Source organism: Corapipo altera, unplaced genomic scaffold (assembly GCF_003945725.1).
Source record: "Corapipo altera isolate COAL_440 unplaced genomic scaffold, ASM394572v1 22, whole genome shotgun sequence".
NCBI classification, from domain to species: domain Eukaryota; kingdom Metazoa; phylum Chordata; class Aves; order Passeriformes; family Pipridae; genus Corapipo; species Corapipo altera.
Window position 1 is genome coordinate 16,262,345 of NW_020884886.1, and position 23,593 is coordinate 16,285,937.

Here is a 23,593-nt window from a genome sequence, read left to right on the forward strand (position 1 = left end):
AAAAATTAAAAAGAAGGTCGATAAAGGACTTAGTCAATTTTCTTATGAAAAACACTTTCATGAAAAGTAAATCTTATGTCCTATGAGATATGTAAAATGTCATGATTGAACTATATTACAGATCTAGCAACATAAATGACAATTAAAAAGAATATTCTTTCATTTCATATCTAATATTATGGGGCAAGTATTACAAGTTTTAAAAAGCAATGTATAGGTTTAAACATTTTTTCATTAAAATAATGCTTAGAAAATAACATTGTAATAATAGGAAAAGTCACATAAAGTTAAGTAAGAAATGAATATATATCCAAGAAATATAACTTCAATTAAATTTGAAGTTTGAACTCTGTTTTGAAATTACTATGACGGGCATTTAAATGTATGTGTATACCTTATTGGTATTTTTGTATTTTGGTATTTTTGGCGTACTTGTATCTAAACCTTAGTTCTAAGACTTTGATCAATCAGTTTGTTGGGGTTTTTATAAATATTAAAATACCAGTCCTGAGTTTGAAGACAGCAAAGTCTTCAGGACATAAGCATCAATTATAAACCACTGTTCTGACTCTCCTATTGATTAAAAAAAAAAAACTTAGAGAAAGCATTCATAACATAGTCTTATGGGCCAGGAAGCAACCGAACAGCAGAGCTACAAAAATGATTATTTTATGCCACTTTGGAGACTTGAACATGTAGAAGATTCAGAAAAACTACTTGAATTTAAATAACAAAGGATTACCTCTTCTGTACCTCTTGTAGAAATCTTCATTCAAGAGAACAGTCACAAATGGATAGATCAGCTTTACTCAGAAAGAAAATCTGCAGGAACACGATCATGAAGGGTGGTGGACCTCTGCAAATGATGACTTTGTTTGCAATTCAGCTGATTTCAATCTATTAATTTCCTTCTATCTGCTTAGAAAACTCTTTAAAACTATTTTCAAAAGCATCTCTGAAATTATTCTCTTTCCATTAATAAAACTGCCAACAAATATCACATACCTGCTAGAAATTAATGTGTAATTATATAACATCCTAAGGTTTGGAAAGTTAGATTTCGAGGTCATAATGTCTGCGACTTATTTGGATGGTCACAGGTTTTTAGCAGATCAATGATGTATTAGCAAAAAGACGCTATGATTACTCTGTTTATGCAAAATACTGTTCTCTATTCCTATGAGCAGTCTGTAAAGCATAGACATTAAAAAATCATTTTAAACTACACTAATTCTTCGAATAAAGTTATTTTTGGAACCTGTGCATTATACATTTATCCACAGTCATGTTTTGTCTCTGTCAAGACTTGTCACAAACACCTAGGAGAGCTCACCTCAGAGCAATCTTTATAATTTTTATGAATGTATGTTTTGTCAATCCTTCTAAAATGCTGTAAAGTAACAAAGTTTTCCCCTTCTTCTTGAATGGATAAGAAAAATAGGCATTTGGAGATGTTTGGGGGCACATGAAAAGTCAAGAAGTTAAGACGACAGAATAAAATTCTTTGCAGCTATAGTGAAGCTTCCACACTGATGTCTCTTAAGAAACAGCTCTGTCATGCTGTTAAATAGTACATATTTAAATAACGAATATCTGAAATTCCATTAATTTTTAAAACCTTAGCCACCCACTAGGTGTATTCTACATTTTTAATCTGGCAAGGTCTTCTGCTCAGTTTTACAACCTTCTCCCTACTTCTGAAGCAGAAAATGTGACTCTTACCTATGGTGAGATAAAACGGAAAGTCTTGTGAAGAAATTATTTATCACGTGAATAATTTCATAGATAGGTAAGAAAGATTCCTCCTTTAATTAATCCTTTTTTAAAGAATTATAAATGATGTGAGGCCAAGGCAGCCTGACTGACTCACTAGTCTTTACAAGTAATCAGAAAATTTGTGTGTAATGATCATTATCAATAGATAATGAAACCATCTTAATGCTTCTAGATTTTTCTTTTCTTTTAATGCAGACTTGTATTGCCTGTTGCTTTTAGATGTATGTCAGGAGACATACATGAACATTTCAAATAAAAATGTGGCAGCTTCTTAGGAATTTGCATTACCTATATGTTTTTCAAAAAGCAGTTATGGTTCAGATGGTGTCTGACTTCTGTGAAGCTGCACAGAGCTGCAGAAGAGAATAAATCCTCCATAGTTTCTCTTGTGCACCCATCTGGGAAGAACAGCAGCTTCAATACCGAATAACACAGCTGTTCTTCCTCATTTTTACCCTGAGAGAAGTTTCTGGACTGCTTGGACAACACTTGGGAAGGCAGAAGGAAGTAAATTTTCTGGTCTCATTCAACAGATGTTCCTTGAGGTGTATATTATCTGCATGCTGTGCCTTTTTGAGGTCACTGAAAGGACATGGATTTTTCCAAAGGATTCAAAAGACAGAGAAGTGGCATGCTGGGTTTCTTAAAATACTGTTTCTTGTAACAGTCAAGTGCAAATAAGCCTGACCTTGCCCTTCAGTATGTTCCTCTGTAAGGAATCAGAAAGAAAAGTAAATCTCCAGCTACACTAAAATAGAGAAAGGAAATTGGGAAGATGTGGAAAGAGGCAATTTTTTTGTTTCATGACTAAGTGAAAGAAAGGAGAGCTCATCACTTCTAAATAAGTTACAAATATTAGCATAGTATTTACCCTCAAGGCAAATGAGACAGCTCAGATTGACAACAAAAACCTTCCACGGCAACCAGTAAATACAAGTTTGGCATTTTTAGGACAGAGGTTCTGGGACTGCCTACCCAAGATTCATCAAAAATTTACTGAAGCTGGTAATAGGGTAACTTTTTTCCTCATATAGGACTCCAATGAAAACCCACACATGTTCAAACCTTTCTAATAAAAGCAACAATGTACATTCATTTATTTCTGAATGGACTCTTGCATCTGTCAAAAATAATTTTGTGATATGAACTTTTACAACGAATAGAAAGACTTTAAAGGCAATGAGAAAATACATCAAAGCATGTAATACAGCAAGAAAAGTGAGAGTAAGGCACTTTGGGATGCTATTTTAGGGCTATGTTTTTATTAATTAATTTCACAATCACAGAGCATCTGTCAGCTATGGCAAAACATTAAGGAAGAAATGAATGAGAGATTGTACTGAAGAGAAAAAAAATAATGCGTAATGAGTTGAGTATAAAATTATCCCCTGTAGACCCTCAGAAGAATAGTAGATTGAATCACATGAGGAGCAAACTAAATCTGTTCATACATCCTGTGTTGGGAATGAACACAGTCACATCTGGCTGAGACAAGGGAAAAATGCTACCTTTTGCTTTTATTCTCACACGCAGTGCAGATTGACACTTTGGGTGGCTGAAACCACAGAGCTATATGTATGTTTTCTAAACGTGTTAATTTTTTTCATAATTCAGACAACGTAGCTGAATACACTTTTGCTGGAAAAAATCGTCAACAGCCTATCTGGACTGGTTTTGCTCCTTATATTTGGCATAATTCCTGGAATTATGAAATAAAGGAATAGAATAAAGTATATACCAAAATGCATCCTGAAATTGAGATTTAAGTGCGTATTCCACTGTACAGACCTTGCATAGTGAATAACAGATACAAGCAATGTAACTGATATGAATTTTAAGCAACTAATAGTCTAAAAAATATTCTTAAGTCCAAGGAATTTTCACATGCAACTGGATAGTTTCTGTGTAATCATAGATAATGAATATTTTTACACATAAATCACAGCTTGATTTAATTCATGGAGGGGTTTGAAATTTTACTTGTATCTCCAACCACATAACTATGCCCTGTGCATCTCAGAGCTCCCTATGCAGCATTTTTAAATCACTTATCATTTACTACAAACTACAGAAAAGGTTAATGCTGCCCTTTCATATTCTGTGCACTTCTTCTTCCAGAATAGCCAGATAGTGATTTCCTTCAGCTGAGTCCCTGGCCATATTGCTTTGGAATGTTTGTATTCACAACGCAGTGCCAGACAGATTTCCACTGTCAGTTATATCGCGGGTTGATGTTATACCACCAAAAATATATAGCACCATTGCTAACTGTAGAAGATAATGAACTGAAAAGCTCCAATGTATCCTTAAAAAAGAGTTGTAGTAATAATGGAGCTCTAAATCTCAGTAACTGTTGTGTGGCTGCTGCTATAACCAGGAAAATTCCTACTTCTATGGACTAAGCTAGTCGTGATACAGTGGTGAACTGGGACTGCCCAACTAGTTCATCTTTTCCTTTCTGCCTGTTAAGAACAGCCATTTAATTTTCTTATTTCTATTATCTTTATCCTCTAATACCATCGTACACTGGAGATCAAAAGATGGGGAAAAGTGTTTCCTTAACAATATCAAATTAATTATTAAAACTACAGTTGTTCTTATTGTCTTGGCCTCAAATACTTACAAAGTATATGAACTTCCCTTAATTGTACCTGAGGAATTAAAAATGTGCTGCTAATGTGCAATTCTGCTACTAATATATTTATCTAATGACATTTAAATGAAATATTTTGTGCGGGTTTGTCCCTACAAGTCAGGTTTATTTTTTATTTTCTGGGATAAAGCAATACTTGTTTTATATTTTAAATAAAAGCAATAATTGTAGTGGACAGTTTCCAGTTGAATAATTCTCTCTCTGTCTAGGTGTTTACATGTCCCTTGGCATATGTCTCCTTTCTTGTAACAGTTCAACATTTCTCCAGTCTATGCTGTAAGTCACAGTAGGTTATCAAATACCATGACTGGAAGCTATGAAGGCCAGGAAACGAAAAATAAGCAGGTTCTCACACGTATTTATATTTCTTCCTATTACATCTTTTCTGTATTTCCTCTTTCCCATCTCACAAAATCATAATAAACTCATCATCCACTCTGGGCCCACAGATGCTAGGAAGAATATACTAGCAAACCTCCATGTCTCAGGAGAGGCCATGCCCAGATACATCATCACCGTGTTTGCCCAACAGGCCAACACTGCTTGGTACAAAATGCTTCTTAGCTGCATCTGCCATAGGAAAAAGCTGTAAGCAAAAAGCCTCCCATGAGCTCTCATACAGAATTCACGGAGATGCAGAACAAAATACAAAGCAATCTGATTTTAAAATTACTCATGCAAGCAACTTGTAACTATGTACAATGTTCTCCTGCCCAATCAAGCTTTCTCAACACGTAATTTTTTCCTTAGAGATGAAACATCTTCTAGTCCTAGCATGATTTGTTTTTTTTGAACACCTTATATATATATGATTAAAAGTTTAATGATGTTTTGATACAAAAGAGCATTTGCATAGTTACAACAAAAGGACATGCAGCTAATACTAAATATAAAATTTTGTCACTCATCCTTTACATTAAACCCAGTTAAGATTTTACAAAGCATCTGCAAAGGTTTACATGAACTCTCTCAGTGTTTGCTTTGGTGTGAACTGGGTCCATCCCTCTAAATTATGATAGCTGTCAGCAAATATAAATTATTCACAGCTAATGAGGTAAAGGAAAGCCCTCAGCACTCCTGAGGTTAGAAGGACAGATGTGGTGTTAGACTGGTATTCTGTCAGCCATGAAGAAGTGATGCTTGTATGACCACTAAAACAGCCTTAAACTGGAAATACGCCACTGCAGCACTGAAAAGTGGCTCTGAACCCCACAGTTTAGGCCACACTGTCCTGGGTATCCTGTAAAGAGTGAAGTGGATATAGTTCCTGCTACAAAGACACCAGTCTAATACACTAATAAACTAAGATATTATCTTATGACCACTTTCTGACCTCAGTTATACTGCTCCCAATCTCCTATAACTTCCCTCTAATTTATTAATCAGTATTTTTTTTCTACAAGGTTCAAGAGCGGGTATGTAATACACATTTTATAGTGTGTTATATAAAAAGCAAATATCATTGTTCCCATTAATTTCAAATACAACTATTTATTTTCCTACAAAAACTGGTTTAAAGAATATAATCATTCATATATTTTGACTGACCTATCCACGTTTAAATCAATTAGTTCTGTCTTCTGGATTCCAGGATGCTAACAAGACATCTAGACACACATGACAGAAAAAAAAGTGCTTGTTTCTAGACATGACTGCTCAGGTAACAAATGCCTTATGTATCACACGATCTACTGCAGACTGTGACCAACCATAGCTGTGGGCTGCCGACTGACTTAGTGATTCCAATTAATGTACAAACTTTGTAGTGTAACACAACACTATGAGGATACTATGATAATTACCAGCTCCCTGTGTGCTATCTTCACTGAACAGCATCTCAGTCATCTACTGTTTCCAAGCATTCGAGCATTTCCCACCTTTCCCCTTCTTCCCCCCACAAGGATGGTGATTTTCTACAATAGTTCTGTTCCCCTGAAGTTGTGAATTTGTACAGTAAAGGAAAAGCATTCTGATTACAAGATACTACACAGCCACTGGAACCAGAAAAAGACAAATGAATTTCCTGTACAAAGAAAGATAAAATGATTGTGGGCCACATTGATAGGAAACTGCAAAATCAATTCTTTTTCTTGGTTCATCCTCATTGTCTCCACATGCATGCAGAAATATCTGCTGAAATATGTATGCATAAAAGTACACGCACAAAGGATTGTTTGCAGTTGCTTGTAAAAAAATATTTGCAATACATCTGAAAAAATACCAAAGAATAAAGTACACATGATTTTACAGATAATTCCTTTTTACAATAATTCAGATTTAATTTTTACCTGTACCACAACTTCCTGTCAGATTGGAAATCTCTGTTAAGGAGAATCCTTAGCTTGCCATGTAGAATATCTTGAATAGCTGAAATGGTCACAAACTTCACCATTTTTCAGTTAGGGTTGCTACAAGTTCTTTGCAGTATTTCCACAGACGATGAAATTAAAAGTATGCAATAAAGAAAGACTGCAAAAAAGGAACACACATTTTCCCACACATGAACCATTCAATTGAAACAGTCTTGTTCCGTTTGTAAGATGCAGAGCAAAGTTTAGGAACAACTACCAGGTTGAAAACTTACATATTAAAAAGAAATTGAAAAAAAACCCATAAGAGTACGAATCAATAATGCTTATCAAATCCTGTCCCAATGACAGCAATCTTACTGCAGAGTTCCTCAACAGAAGCCAAACATTCTAGTGATGCTAAAGAATGACAAATCTCATATACCATTTATTCTTACTACACTTACTGTTATTTTTAATATCGTTTTATGATAATAAAGCCATTTCCTCCTGTTACAATCTTTCTAAAGAAGTGAATGATGCTTCTTTATGATACATTAGATACATGCACTGTATTTTTGTTGTCCATTATGCTAGTATTTTATTCTGAAATAACTCCCAAAGGTCTGCTATCAGTGGACAGCAGATGGAACTTTATTCTTTTCAGTGGCTGGAAAACTTCCCAAAGTAATATATGTCTTGTTCCTGTATTCATTGCTCAATTCTGATGTACACTGACCAGTTCTTAAGTTAGAAACATACTTATACAGAAATGGAACTGAATGTATGTTCTCTTTTTAGGGAAGATTCTCTTCTGAGAGGTTTAACGGAAGCCTTGGGACCATTCCTTCAGCACTTCTGAACACTGCTTGTGAGAATGGGAAGTCAGTCACAATGAAGACGCTCAGAACTTTAATGCTGAAATAGACCTTTTTAATTAGTTAGAAGTAAAAAAGAGCAATCCATTACATGCATGAATAACATTATATTAATTGCCAGCAGATGAAACTAGCCTTTTCTTTTAATGCCTCAATCTTCCATATGTTCACCATAGGAAGTTGAATTTGTGGTACTTGAAGGCAACTGAAGGTCAAGGGAGCCAATTAAGACCAGTTGTCGTGGTTTGAGCCCTCCAAAAATCCAATTTCTAAGCTCCCCACACTTTGCCTCAATGTGAGAGGGGTTTTCAGACATAACACATCTACTAGCATGAGGAAAACCATATCAAGATTTATTACTAACACAATAAATACTATAGAAACTAAAAAGCAAATAAATACACAGTATTAATACAGTCTTTACCACCCCTGGGGTCCTTCCACATCAATCAAGAAGAAGAACCCTCTAGGATGATAGCTAAAGTCTCTCTCTCACTGGGGTATCAAGGAAGGGGTCTTCTTTACCCCCACCAGCTGCTTGGCCTCTGCTGAGGTCTCCTCCTGGACTACAAGGGAACACTTGCCTTACCAGGTCTTCATCACGATTTACAGTGGGTCAGCTTTTGAGTCCTTTCCCCCTGGTTCGCAAAGGTTCCTCCCAGAGAGTAAGATGTCCACTCTTGCTCTCTAAGGTACAGGGTTTCTGGGTTTTGCTCAGTCTTTATATCCCAAATAGTTTTCACCAAAAGTCCTTACCCAGAAAAAGCCTGCTTGGTTTGGCTTCTCTCTGTTTCAGCTACTGCAGCGTTAGCTCGACTTCCACGTGTTACAGGGAGGCATTCCTCCCCCTGCATCCCTCCTTCAGTTTTCGGCTGCCCCCACCCAAACCTCTGAGCCCCTCGGCCTGGCCTGTCTCTCTGTTGCTCAGTCTCAACTCAGGGTTGCCTCCTCCCCTGCCATTGTGGAGGGGAGGAAGTGGCAGCGAGACTGCTTGAAGTCTTTCTCTCATCCTCTGCCTGGAATTCTTCCTGCTCTGCATGATCTCCGCTGCTTCTGCAGCTCTGGGCCACCCCTCAGCCCGTGTCTGGTTTGGCTCTGATGCTGAGCCTGCCTGCCAGGGGGAGGCTGGCTCCAACCCCCAGCTGGCCTCTGAAGCCCCATGCCACCGCCTCTTCAGGGCAGTGGGGAAACGGCGAAGAAACCACTCTGGCCCCGGCCGAACCAAGGCCATGGAGGCCCAGGGCCCCCCCGAGTTCGGGGGCCCCTGGCCACCCATCGTGGCTCCAATTCTCTCTCTGCCAAGAAATTCCTTCCGGCTGTTGTAATATCCTAATTTCACAGGGGCGAAATGCAGCTCTGATTGGCCCCTGATCAGAAACTCACCTGGGACCAACCACTTCCACCCCCCCATCCCCCCGGGGGCGGCTCAAACCACAACACCAGTAGAGCCAAATAGACGCATTTTGACACATGCAAAGACAAAATGTGAAAGTGCAAATGCTTTGATCTGAACCCCAGCCAGAGTAATAAGACACATATTATGAAACCTCATTACAAAGCTCTGAATCTGGCATTAAACAGCTGACAAGAAAAGGAGACTGGGTTCCATCCCCCTTGGTAAAACTGTGAGGATCAGTATTGTGACAGTTCAGATTCTGGTTTATTTTTACATCTATCTCTAGAATGAAATGAGCCGATGCTGTTACATGAATAGAACATCCAAATACATTTTATTAAATGTGGAAAAGTTCTACTTTGACATCAGAACCTGCTATTTTTACTGCAAATTTCACTCATCACAGGAGGTTGTGACAACTTGCATTCCTTTGTGCTCTTTCATAGGATTGTGTGTAATGGTCTTGATTTTGAGTATGGTTTCTGGAATGCCATTTTTTCAGTTTTGGATTTCCTTTTCAAGAACTCTTCTATATACCATTCTCCTCTCTCTAAGTATCCAGTTCCATTTCCATTTGCATGTAGGCCTTCTTGAAACCCTGACTTTCCTAAGTCATATGAATATGGTAACTCTGTGTTCAGTAAGAATTACAGATTTTCACAGCAGCATTTACTGTTTCAGCTTGGGGCAGACCACTTAAACTTTCCAACACTGGTCTCCTGAACAAATATTAAACCACAACTAGGTTCTCCACCTCAACAGTCGGGATAACCAGAAGCAAAAAGAGAAGGAAGAGAAATAAAGGAGAATAAGATGCTGCAGCTAAATTTTGCCTCTTGTTGCATTCAAGGAACTCAGCATAATTTCACCAAGGTTTTCAGTGGGTGACAGGTAGCTGATATCACTCACAGCTCACCACATTGCCAAGAGAGCTGGGGGGAGATAGGGGGAGGCTGAAAGCCACAGAACTGTAGCACTAAGAAAGGTTAATTACCTGACACTTTTTCAGAAACAACAAAAAACAGTTCTAAATTTCTTCCAGAGCAGTTCAACCATTTTGAACTATGAAAATATTATTGAATATTTTAATTCTCCATACAGTGTCCCTACATGATTTAGCTATTCTAGTATATTTTAACAGATGGACTTAGTCAACAGCTAAACTTCTAGGTTCTGTCTCATTTATGAAACATAAAGGGACATAAGTCCACAAAGGTGAACTGTACTTAATGGCTAGTCTGGGTAGACAAAGAATTTTTAAACAAATAATAGTAATTCCAAGCATCCAAATTCAAAAGATAAGTCTACAATCATATCACTGGCTTTAAAGTCTTGAGAGGAAGAAGGGAATAGGATTTGTTCATTTCATTCTGCTGAGGTGCACTTGTCAATCATTTCTTTCTAACTTACAAAAGCCAGTAACCATTTTAAGATATAATTAATAATAATAATAATAATAAATGAAGCCTAAATTCTGAATTATCAGATGAACCCAGGAGCTTGGTTGCAATTTTTGGAGAAAGAAGACCAAAATGGGGTGAGTTGTGAGGATTCTTGGCAAATTAAGAGAACTATCATAGAATTCGGGTAGGTAAAATATCACATAATTTGACTTTTTAATAAAGAGATATATTCATGTATATTACATTGTACTAACTGTATGTGGCTCTTAAAGACACCATCTCATAAATAGATATCAAAACACTTTATGAAAGTAATCAGAATCAGTACAACTACTTTACAGATGGAAAAACTGGGACACAAAGGACTGAAACCACCTGACAAAGCAAGCAGCCAGCAAAGCCCTCATATTGACCTTATATATCTCAAAAATCCGACAGAAGTATTTCTTACCCAACAGTATCTCAAAAGAGGCACCTCTATACTTATGGATTTTACTCAGAGACAAGAAACTGCCCCCGTTAAACAAAATGCAGCTTCTTATTATGCACAGTGTCTTGCAATTTTCTCATCCATTTTTTTATAAAATCTCGTTTCTATGCTTAGTATAACCACCTGATAAGAACCATTTCCTGGAAGCTTCAGATCTGATCTAAATATAAACACCTGTTTATGTTGTCTTTCTGAATATGTAAAGCTTTCAGGCTTTAAATTAGACTGAAAATACACCAAAAAATTCTAATTACTTTGACTCTCTGTATTTGACACCCAAAAAATTAAGTAAGGGCGAAGTATAAAAAAGAAGGGAAAAGCAGAAAGGATAATTTCAAGGTAATACCACTGTCTTTGCCTTAAGCATGGAAAAAAATCAAGGGGTAGTGTATCATTAAATATAGTTTACCAAGTAGAACACTTCTGTCAGTAAATATTTGTAAATATTTGGCAATCAGCACCTAAATTTTATAATTTAATCCTGGGAAGACTTATGTGCAAACTTAAATTTACTCCAATGCTTAAAGTTTATTGTGTGCGTAAATCTTCAGGATCACCTCTGAGTCATCCATTTAATGCTTGTGTTATAAAACAGTGTGTCACCATATAAAGTAATGTATCACTCTCATTATTTTTGAAATAGGAACTTTATCTGGGAAGCTAACTCTGACCATATGGGCTGACAAGGTAACATTTCCAAAACAGCACAAGAACACTTCACATGAAAAAGCTGGACATGAAAATAATCAGAATTTTCAGAATTACAGCTCATGTTTACAAATCTCAGTAATTTTGAAATATAAGATCACTTGGCTAATTATTTACAGGTTAAAACTCTTGCCTAGTCTTGACCTATCACATATGACAAGCCATTAAATACTGAAAATGGAAGCATGGCCCTATAAAATAAAGCATAAAAATCAGCTTATACTTGTAAAGGCTCTGCACTGTAAAAAGGCTGTATTCACAAGCAGCTTCCATTTTTTATGGAGCATGTTTTGAATTTCCTACTGCTGACTCAGGGCATAAAGCTAGGAAACAGAGTCAAGATAGAAAGACAGGCAGACAATTCACTATTGGCAGATAAACTTATTCACAGTGGTGAATTTGGCTCTAAGGACATGAAATGAGGTGTCATGAAATCCTAGAAAAACACAGTTTTCGTATGCTTTTAACTAAAAATTAGAGAAAATGGAAAGAGGTATATGGAATCATTAGGCTGACAACACTATGTTTTTAGCTACAGCAGGCAAAGACATAACAAAAACAAACAACTTAAAACAGAAGCAAGGTGCATTCTTTACATCCTGAATGTTTCTTTAGTGATGGCATAATCTGTCACCTACATGAAAGTTTTGGGTAAAAAAATGCATTCTTCTGCCAATATTAAGCAGCACATGGAAACAAACAAATCAACCAACCAAAGTTGCAGTGGTGCAAAGAATAAAAGAATCCAAGTCATTAATTGGGGCTTTTGCATATGATCACATGAGGTAAGTACTCAAGAGACATGAGGTTTTCAATAACTGGGCAAATATGCAGGCACAGAACCTTGGTCACTACTCTGTTATAGTAATAGCAGGCATATTTCATACCTGTGACCTTTATTCATGAGGTTTTATTTCTCTTATTCATTTAAACCAGCTGTGAAACTAACCATGCTCAGTACAGAATGAGAGGACAGAGATGTTTTTGACAGGCAATTACAGCCCCTCACACTCAAGTCTGCACAGTACCAGTTCCCAGCTGGCTGCAGCGCAATAGAGAACTCCAAGATCCCAAAGGAACTGCCTGTAACTAGAGAGCTGGGGCAAAACACTGGTATCATCTTTATCACACTCTCATAAGCATGACCATGACAAGAATTAACAGCAGGAAAAGCTGTTCCAGCTTTTTCAGCTACCTATTCTAAAGTAACTTATTAACTTCTTTACCTGTATCTGCAAAGAAAATAATTTCACTTTAATATTTGAGATTGTCTAATTCTTTTTTTCATGTTTCATTTTATCTCAGAAGCATTCTTTTAACAGGGAGTTTAGCTAAAAAAAACCCAAAAAACCCATACCAATCAGCGTTAAATCTGAGATATTTATCCTTTCTAATGGTACTCAGTTTTTAATCTGGTGAAGAATTCATACAGCTTTCAGAAATAGGTTCTCTCAAATACTGCAATAGTAAGTATGTGTTACTTCGGATTTATGTTGGGACATGAAACTGTTAGAGAAAGTCCAGGGGGGCCAAGAAGTTGATAAGAGTGATGCCTTAGGATTCTTAAGATTTGTAGCATATAGATTTTTAATACATCTGTATAGTTTCTAACACTTTAAAATAGCAGTTAGCAGTTACTAAACTCCCTTTCTCATGCTTTGTACCAAATTCACAAAATTCTTCAAGTTTCCTTTAATGCTCTTTTCAAGGAAAAAGATTTTAGCAAGTACATCTTGTTTGGGACATGTACCTGGAAGGACATAAGATATTATTGCAGTCAAAGCAACCCAGGAGGCCCAGAGACATTAGAGACGCTTTAAAGAAGGCATGTGATGCTGAAGATGATGATGGTGAAGAAGAAAGGGGTCTTGAGACCCCCGACTCAATTCCGGGGAGGTGTGCCGAGGGGTGGACCTGAGGGAGGTTCTGGGGGTGGGCAATTTTCAGGTTGGTTGAATCCATTAGATATGATAATTATTTAGTATTATAAAATTGTACTAGGCCTATACTGTATCATACACTTATGTGCACTTATGTATTTAGTGTACCTAAAGAGCTTTAATAATGACCTGCTCTCTACTTTATCTGTACTAATATTGTCTAGAAAGTTCCTTTCTTCCATTTTAGGCATCAAGAGGACTGGAGCACCTCCTCTATGAAGACAGGCTGAGAAAGTTGGGGTTGCTCAGCCTGGAGAAGAGAAAGTAGCATGAATACCTCATAGCAACCTTCCAGCATCTGAAAGTGGGCCACAGGGAAGTTGAAGGACTCTTCATCAGGAACTGTAGTGACAGGACAATGAGTAATGGGGTACAAATTGAAAAAGGGGAAATTTAGGTTAGATGTTAGGAAAAAAAATTTATTGTGAGGGAGGTTAATCACTGCAATAGGTTGCTCAGGAAGGCTGTGGATGCCCCAACCCTGTCAGTGTTCAAAGTCAGGTTGAATAAGGCCTTGAGCAACCTGGTCTAATTGGAGGTGTCCCTGCCCGTGGCAGCAGGGATTGGGACTAGATGATCTTTAAGGTTCATTCCAACTCCTTAACATTCTATGATTATATGATTCTGCATTTTAATATCTTTTTATTTGAATCCAGTATGCACTTTTCATAGGCAAATGTTTTCTTAACTGTGAGAGGGGAAACAATACTTAATTTGATTCATTCTTCACAAGTCATCTTGTCCATTATGCATCTTCTATTTGAGAGCTGAATTTTTCAGTATAGGTTTAGTTTTTAATGAAGGGCATTTTAACAAAAGACCAAATACCCTGCATGTGACTATTATTTCAGATCATGAGTAATAAAGCATATTTCATGTTGTAAGATCATACATGTTGAAGAACACTAGATTAGTTTATGTTAGAACAGTCCTTGCAAGAGTTGCTGTTGTAATAATCAATGCATAAAGTGCAAATTATTGGTCTGGGCAAGCCTTCCAGCACAGATGGGCTGCCCCTGAAGGCATAGATTTTCAACTAGCTGAAGCAAGATATAATTATTTCCCACTTTGCCCCTGAGCATTTAGAACAAAACAAATAAAAATCAATCTTTGATTGGCAGTGAAGTGAAGAAAGAAATACTCTGGGCTAGTGGAAACACTGAACAGGAGCAAACACTCTCTGTCTAGTTTTCTAAGTAACAATAGGTGCCTGAAAAAAAGATACATAAAATTTAAATAACAACATATGTAAGGCTAGAGAGTTTACATATATTTTTACAATCAAATGCAGAAAGGATTAAAAACTTTTTTTCTTATGCAGATGATGTTAATATCCTTCACCATATTATTGCCATTTAAAACTTGCAAGTACATAGCGATATTATTTAGGAGAGTGTTTATCATTCTCAAGGTTAAATGCTTACCTACAACAACGAGACTTTAATCATCACCACTGCTCTTTAAGAATAAATACCTTAGACCATGGATTCTCTTTCATAAAATGAAGAAAACATGAGGAAGAAAACATCTCTTCTGCATTCTATAAAAGCACTTCCTTTGAGTATAATTTTTTTCTCTTCTTCAACTTTTCCGTTATCATTGATCAATCAATAAACTTTTTCTAAGTTTATAAACATTTACACTTAACACTCATTTTCACTGTCACAAATATTATAGTGTTTACTCATTTTTAGGGGAAAAGATAATATATTATATTTTTAATGAACATTCTTCAATAAAATAATTTCAGTATCACAGGTCATGGACTCAGAACTCCAAAGAGGAAATCACAGAGATATCTGAAGACTTAGATGCTATCATCTACAAAAAAAAAAAAAGTTATTTATTTTTATTTCTTCTAGAAGAGGGGTGTACAGAGTTGCAGCTAAGGGACAAAAATACCTTATCAGTCCAAACACATCAAGCATTTCTAAATTCAATAATGGTTAAACCAAAAAAAGCATATCGGTTCAAAATTATGAACTTAACTTAAAACTAACCCAGTTCTCAACATCTTGATTTGATACTGGGTAAGTGTTCTATGTGAAGTATTCGTGTAGGAGAGAAGAAAAAAATTCTGCAAATAAATTATGAATTATTTTCTCATCTCTTTTTCAGGACACCAAGTGATGCGCTTTGGTGTCTCCAAGTTTCTTTTGCTTTAAACATAAAATATTATCATATTTTAAAATTTAATGATCAAGTCATAAAGATACTACAAAGGATCTGTGAATAATAGTTACTTCAAAAGTATTTTAGGTAGGTAAAGTTTAATGTTGACTTTAGAATGAGTAGTTTATTATTTGCCAACAAAATTGTCTGCCTTTTCTTGGTCAGTTTCTTATGTGCAAAATCTATTAAATTTTAGGGAAAACACATAGTTTGCAAAATTATTTCCCAAAGTGTATCCAGAGATCTATTTTCAGGCCTCATTCTTTGGGACACCAAAATCTACATTTTAAATATCAACAGCAAAATATTTTTTATCTTTATACACAAGTAGAGGAAGTATCTCTATAGGATCCTCAGTATTCATACACCTTTCTGGGCATTTATTATTTGACATTGCTCTTACCAGTTTTTCATGACTCTATCTTTTGTAGCATAAGCTTGAAGGCAATGTGTACCTCATTTTACTACGACACTTTTCACCAGCATATCTTCCTCATTAACATGTTATTCATTTACTTCCAAACTCTGTTTCTTCTAAATAGTTAAAGAGCTCATTTTGTATTACAACATCATGATTAGCTTTGTATCACCTCTTAAAAACATTGAAGATGTATTAAAATATTGCAGTTTTATTCAGATGAAGTTTGAGAGTGTGAACTTACCCCCAGCTGAAATCAAGTTAACACTAAAGGCGGTCATCTCATTATCTTAAAATAGGCTGTGCTGGGTTTAGGTGGGTAAAGTTAATTTTTTTTCCCAATGGCTGGTGTGGGGCTGTGTTTTGGATTTGTGCTGAACGCAGACTTGATAATATAGAGACGTTTCTGTTATTGCTGAGCAGTGCTTACACAGAGCCAAGGCCTTCTCTGCTTTTTGTACTGTCATGCTGGTGAGGAAGGTGGGGGTGCATGGGAAACTGGGAGGAGACACAGCTGGGACAGGTGACCCAAAGTGACTAAAGGGATATTCCATACCATATGATATCATGCTTAGTATATAAAGCTGGGGGGAAGAAGGAGGAAAGGGGGGATGTTTGGAGCAATGGTGTTTGGCTTCCCAAATCACCATTATGTGTGATGGAGCCCTGCTCCCCTGGAGATGGCTGAACACTTGCCTGCCCATGGGAAGAACTGAATTAATTCCTTGGTTTGCTTGTATATGCAGCTTTTGCTTTCCCTAAGCAAAAACTGTCTTTATCTCAACCTGTGAGTTTTCTAGCTTCTACCCTTCCAGTTCTCTCCCCAGTCGCACTGGTGGGGGAGTGAGTGAGCGACTGTGTGGGGCTTGGTTGCTGGGTGGGGTTAAACCATGACAAAGGCATGTGACTTCAATCCTCCAGGTTCCTCTGGAGGTACCTCTCTTCGTTTACTATACAAAACTAAACACAGATGCTTTAAACCTTACCTAGACTAGATACTTACAGGTGGCCTAAAGTTTGAAGCGTGAAGGTTCACCACAAGCATATTCAGGACATAAGCACGTCTTTGAACATTATTACAGTTACAATTGCTGGTAATTAGCAAAAATTGAGGAATAGACAAGCTCAGATACAAGAAAAAAAAGTTTTTAAAGAAAAATTAAAGTAGGGTAGCCAACTTCCAGTGGTGTGAATCTACTAGTGAAGAAGGCCTTATCTGAAATGTAATCTAGATGCAACAATATCATAGCTCCAAATATATCAATTTTCATTTGGAAACCTTTATTTCAGTTCATTAAAATTATATCTGTGTACCTAAAAAACAAATTATTGGGATGTTGGGTTGAAAAATAGCTTCTAGATAAATATTTTAGATATTAATAATATATTATGACTTTTGTTTAGACTTTGTATATTGTGCTACGCATTATTATTTCTTAATTATGTTTTGTCACCAGCAAGTAATTAATTTTCATCATACTTTTCGACTTGAAAGACTTCAAGAACCTAAAGGCATTCTGTGAAAGCTTTGAACTTTCAATTTCTTTTGTACTTTCCATTTCTCTCTCTATTCTCTGCTTCACACTTACATATTGAAAAATATAGCAAAAAAGGTCACATGTGAAAAAGAGAGCTGTATCAGCACTAAAAACAATACAGTATTGGAGTAAACAAAATGAAAAGTAGATCTTTATAAACATAGATCATGAAGGCAACAGAAACAGTTGTTCAAACAATTTAGTAAATTGCTCTTTAGTGACACTTGTCAATAGAACTTTTATTTCATCTCTGAAGCTACTATAGAATTGAATGTCCTTGCCATTCCAGTTTTATAAATCATAATTCTTGAGTGGACTTAAATTGATAAGCCCTGATGTTTTTCAAATTTCTCTGAGTATCTCATACTTTCCATACAAGAAACTTTTTATTCATTACAGACCTCTTGGAAATAGAAACCACTACCTATTCCCAGCTAGGACTGTCATTTTGTATATAAACAAGTAAAATCAGCCAAGTACCTTGAGTTTTACTTTTCTAAAAGGAAAAGGTAACTAAGTTTATTGCAGAGCATTTTCAAATAGTCATAACTACGTGATACTCAGGTGGAATATCAGCTTTCTGTAGCAACAATTCAACAAAGCATGTGTAATATCTTCCAGAAATATTGTTATTTAGGAGCAGGGTACAGTTTTGAAACACCAGTGGCAAGACTTGACATCTACATATTTTATTGTATGGATCACTGTTGGTGATGTACTGTACTAACTTAGCTGTATTTTGTATATTGTTTAATTCTATAGTGCTACTTTTCATGCAGAGCACATGCCCAGCTATAGTAATGATTTACTGGTGTTGATAGTTAAGCATTTAAAAAAAGTAGCATCATTAACAGCACTAAAATTTTTCATAAATACAGTCAAGTTTCAAGAATTACAAAAGGCGATTAGTAATCTGCAAATATATCTACTGCAAAAAATCTGCTTTTTTAGAGCCAGAAATGCCACAAGTGCGAAGAAATGACATATGGTCAAAACCAGACAGGCTGCTAGCCAGCAACGGGATAACTGAACAATAAAGAGGACAAAGTTATAACAACCTATTTGCCATGTCAGGCTGTCGAATGGGTTTCTAAAGATATGCAAAGATTAAAGAAGGAAAGGCTAAAAAAAAATCTTGATATTGACAAATGCAAAAAAAGAGGGAATAGCAATAGTGGTTGTGTTGGACTTGTTGATTTTTTTCTCTGAAAAAGACACCAGACTCCTACATAGATATGGAAATGACAGCAGAAGGCAAAAAATGTTATGTATGCATAAAAGGCCACTTAAATTATCTGAGGTATGAATATCCAGATGAGATGCCACTGCTCCACATGCAGAATATTGTTTCTGGCCTACAAAGAAATTCTGTTACACACAGTTACTCCCTGTGAAGGCGATTTTGTTCATACTGCTAACCACAAGAAGTCACACTTGTTTGCTACTGCTTCTTCAGCAAGACATGTCCCACTCCACAGCTAAAGCTCTAGAGCTCTGTCAGGAAGGGTGTAATCCTCCAGAAGAATGAGCAGAACCAGCAGGACTGTGGCACCGCTCCTCAGAGAAGTAAGCAGTGGTCTTGAGAACAAGCAGCAAGCACTCACAGCATAAAGGGCTGCTGCAGTCACTGAAATAGCATCCTTGCCTGCAAATTGGATCAGCACAAATGGGATGGGTTGAGTAACTCCATGTAAGTGCTTCTGAGTCATGGGATTTGATTTCAGAATTCTCTAAATTCGAGAACATTTTGAAATGAGAGATTATTCCCAAAACAAAACATGCTATTCTTTCAACTGCCCATGTTTGCCATTATAGACGCTTATGACACCTGATGTGTGGAAGAACAAGGCATAACATGAAATCACAGACAGTTACATTTCTGCCTACATCAGCTGTCATTGACTGGATATTTCAGTTTCACAAATTCAGCAAACTGATATGGGTACTGCTGCCACCACCACTGAGGTCTGATGAATCTCTGAATGCTACAACATTGGCCATTCCTTCAACCACACGTGGGGTCTGCACTTCATTTGTGCAGTATTTCAATCACCATCCTCGTGATGCACCACCAAAACACGCTGACAGGTTGTGCCATTCTACCTGTATCAAGTTTGGATATTCATTTCCCTCCTCGGCCAACCAAGTCCTAGAAGTGACTGCCACATAACCACCACTAGAACATTTTCTCCTTGAACATTAAGAGGAAAAACTGTTTGAAAAATTGTTCCAGAAGAAAAAAATCATATCACTATTCTTGAAGACAGTTGTTGAGCAATCTTAGCCATGTTACAACATATCTAAAAAGTTCTGAGTTTGAAAGCACATCCAGAAGTGATAAATGAGTGTATCACTACACAGATTACTCTGTGTGACATGTGAGATGCTATCCAAGAAACTGTTGTCTTGCACCTGCATTGATGCCTCTGTGTTTTTCAAAAAAGGACACACGGATGTGGCAGACTCTTACTTGAAATAAGTCAAGATCACAAGTATCTACTGCAGTAGTTTCTGCTCTTTGTCTGGTGTGACTAATGAGTTACCAGGTCCTATCATATCCAGCAGCAGACCTGCATTTCTGATGAATTCGAGGACTTTGCAAAAAATCTCATTCATTAAGCTATCACCATCAAACAATTACGCTGAATAAATGATGTAGACATTTAAGAGTGCCTTACAAAGAACTCCCGAAGGAGACCAGCCAACAAAGCTTGTCAGATCCCTCACTTCTAGTAGGATACATCCACAGCTAGGCAAGGACAATCTCTGAGCAACAGTGCTAAAACACAGATTTCACCTATGTCTCTGCTGAATGTGTGGGATTTTAGTGTACCACTAAGCAGCCCCGATTCACAGTCCAACTCTCCTTACTCTTGTTACTCAAGAGAGACACACTGCTGCTGGGCTTGTGGGACATGGCTATTTGCAGTCTCCCAAGAAACTTGCCCAGTTGAGGGAGGTAGGTGTATTGCACATATGTGCTAGATGTGCATGTTGCAGAAGTATGTCATATAGGGAAAAGGAATATATATATACAAGGGAGACTACAATTTTGGTGGATAGAATGAAAGCTTACACAGCATGTAGGGAGATGTATTGGGTCTGGCTGAGCTGGAGTTCATTTCCCCACAGTAGCCCTCACAGTGCTGTGCTTTGCATTGGTAGCCAGAAGGGTATTGATAACACACTGGTGTTTTGGCTGCTGCCAAGCACAGCATCAGCACTGTAACATTCCCTCCTTAGTTGAGGGCAAGATCCTGGGAGGGGACCCAAGTCGGCCAGCTGACCCAAACTGACCAAAGGGATATTCCATACCATGCCAGATATAAATATTCCATACCAGCTCAGATATAAAAGCTGAGGCAAGGAGCAGGAAGGCAGGGATTCATTGTCTCCAAAGCCTGCCTGCTGAGAAACCGTCATGTGTACCGAAGCCCTGCTGCTCAGGAGTGGCCGACCATTGGTGCTCATGGGAAGCAGAGAATAAATTGTGTTATCTTTTGCTTCTGCATGCGCGAGCTTTGCTTTACTTTTTGCTTTAAATAAACTGCCTTATCCCAACCCACAAGTTGGAGTTTTTTTCCATCTTGCTCTTTCCCCTGTCCCACTGGGAAGGGGAGTGATAGAGTGGCTGGGTGGGCACCTGGCGTCCAGCCAAGGTCAACCTACCACAGGAGATAATACAAATACAGATGAAAGAGTAAAAACTGGATTTAAAGATTGTCCCAGAAACCCCCTTGATAGACCAGGGAGTAGAAGCAGGAAAATGGGAACTTATACATACTTGGTATGCATAATTTTGCATGCTGTGAGCAACTGTGCAATTGCTGTCCATCTTAGTACTGGTGCTACACACAGAATTACTCTGTGTAGATGTTTGAGCCTCACTGCATGTGGCTTAATTATCAAGTTGCTCTAGTAAAGCAGCTCTGTGGATCTGCTGAAGAGACACTCCTGTCATCAATGGCAAGGTCCTGGCTAAGACAGGACGGTCTAGAGATGGGGAGGTTTCACTCACAGTACTGCAGAAAACCTGTCAGCAAGTGCACTACAAGATTCAAAGAATCTGAGAACACAGGACAAGAATTTTAGAAAACATGTTGTTTCTCCACGTGATTTTGTTTACAGGAATTGAAGACAGTCCAGATGATTTGTATTCTTATGTACTTGTGTTGAGCATGGGATTACTTAGCGCAAGAGAGGAGAGAATGTCATCTCTTCCAATTTCCACACAATTTTTCTTTCAGTAAGTGGCCTCTGCCAAATGTGCACTGGTGAGAGATACAGTTTTTGGACCCATATAGTTTCAGAGCCAGGAGAGATAAGTAGAGCTGAATTCATGTCTTTTTACCAGCTATTGGCAGGCAAGGGATCATTGCAGGCATAAGTAGACAGAAACAGACTTAATAGCAAATCAAGATACCTGTGCAGAACCCTCTAATTAGGCTTGAGGAGCTGCAGCTAAAGGTGAAGATACGAGTACTGAGAGTGAGTGCAGGAAATGAGGAACAAATGTCATTGTCTGGAAGGATTGGTATCAATGGTAAATTTTGATAAAATTTATATCTCCATTAATTTTATCTGGACTGCTTCTAAAGACTGGGAAAATGGTCCATGGTCCTTTAGAGCTCTTATTCCAACACTGCCTTGTCCTTGCTCTTTTTCTGTCCTGTTTCTCCTACTCGTATCAGCTGGCTGTGTTTTGTACACTTCTGGTGACACCTTCACGATGTGGAGTTCACCAATCCGCTGGGGCATTGTCCATAAGGTGAAGCTGATCAGTTAGAACACAGTCTGACCCTCACCACATAACTGCTCATACAGAGAGCTGCATCCTTGCCTTCTGTGTGTTTTGTGCACATTTTACAGGCTTGTAGCTGCTTCTGGATTTTGTGATCTCTAAGGATGTGATATTTCTCAAGATGGATGCCTAGGTCTCTCAAGTGCATCTTGTCTACAGTGAAACTAATCCATCTGGTCTGGTCTGAAGCAGTTTCATAATAATGAAAGGTAGCCACTTACTTTGTGTTAGATGTTTAATTGCATCTTAGAAATCTAATTTCCCATCTTACAACAGACTTATACAGACAACAAGAAGTTGCAAATACACATGCTCCATGGGTATTGTTGAGGACAGTGATAGCAGATTGATCTCAATGGGAAGGAAGTGCAAAATGTAGTAACACAATTTCTAACAACAGTGCATGGGAATGGGAAGGCTGAGGCTGGAAGTGTAGTCACTAATGCTGACAGGCTGTAAGTAGGGATGGAAGAAAAAAGGCAGATTAAACAAATGGACATAGATGAAAGGCAGCTAGTTATGGCTGGGAAGGGTGATGATTCAACAACTGACACCTACTAAGCAAGAGACACTCTTTGCGAACACACAGCTGAAGTGTTCTTATTGTTTATACTAAAGTTGCTTGAAACAAGTGTGAAAATAGACCACAACTGTGGCAGCCCAAAGTAGCATAGGAAAAATGAGCAGAGAGTGTTCTGCTGTGAAGCAAAGAGTCAGAAGTCTAAAATCTGAGCAGCTGTATGAGTGTCAATTACCAAGGAACTGCTCTCACAACAGAAGTCTGTATCTTCCCTTGATTATTCCTTTTATATATAATAATTTGCTTAAGTTTATGATGGAAGTGGCTAGGAAATTGAAGACAAATAGTTCATTTTAAAGGCAGAAACTTTACTGAATTTACTGATGGTTGTGGGCTGGTAATGAGGAATCTCGAAACTGAAGATTTAAACATGAAATACCCTCTTATCTTTATTGCCATATGTTTCAAAAACAAATCCCACCTATGGTGTTATTAGCAACATCAAAGCTTTTGAAAATTTTCTGGAAGTCTTACATTTTCCATTTGGCTCAGAGACACAGAGGAAGTCTTTTCAAAGCCCTTGGGAATATATCACAAACACAGTTACATATA

The 23,593-nt window shown here is 37.4% G+C and overlaps 1 protein-coding gene across 1 annotated transcript in view; it reads right to left on the reverse strand.

Annotated features, from left to right (window-relative positions):
* Positions 1-8,871, reverse strand: part of KCTD8 (potassium channel tetramerization domain containing 8) — a 55,199-nt gene extending 46,328 nt beyond the window's left edge. Inside the window, exon 1 of the mRNA XM_027642603.1 lies at positions 8,426-8,871. Within this exon, the coding sequence (XP_027498404.1) occupies positions 8,426-8,871 (446 nt within the window). The remainder of the gene's footprint in view (positions 1-8,425) is intronic.
* Between the last annotated feature and the right edge of the window lie 14,722 nt (positions 8,872-23,593).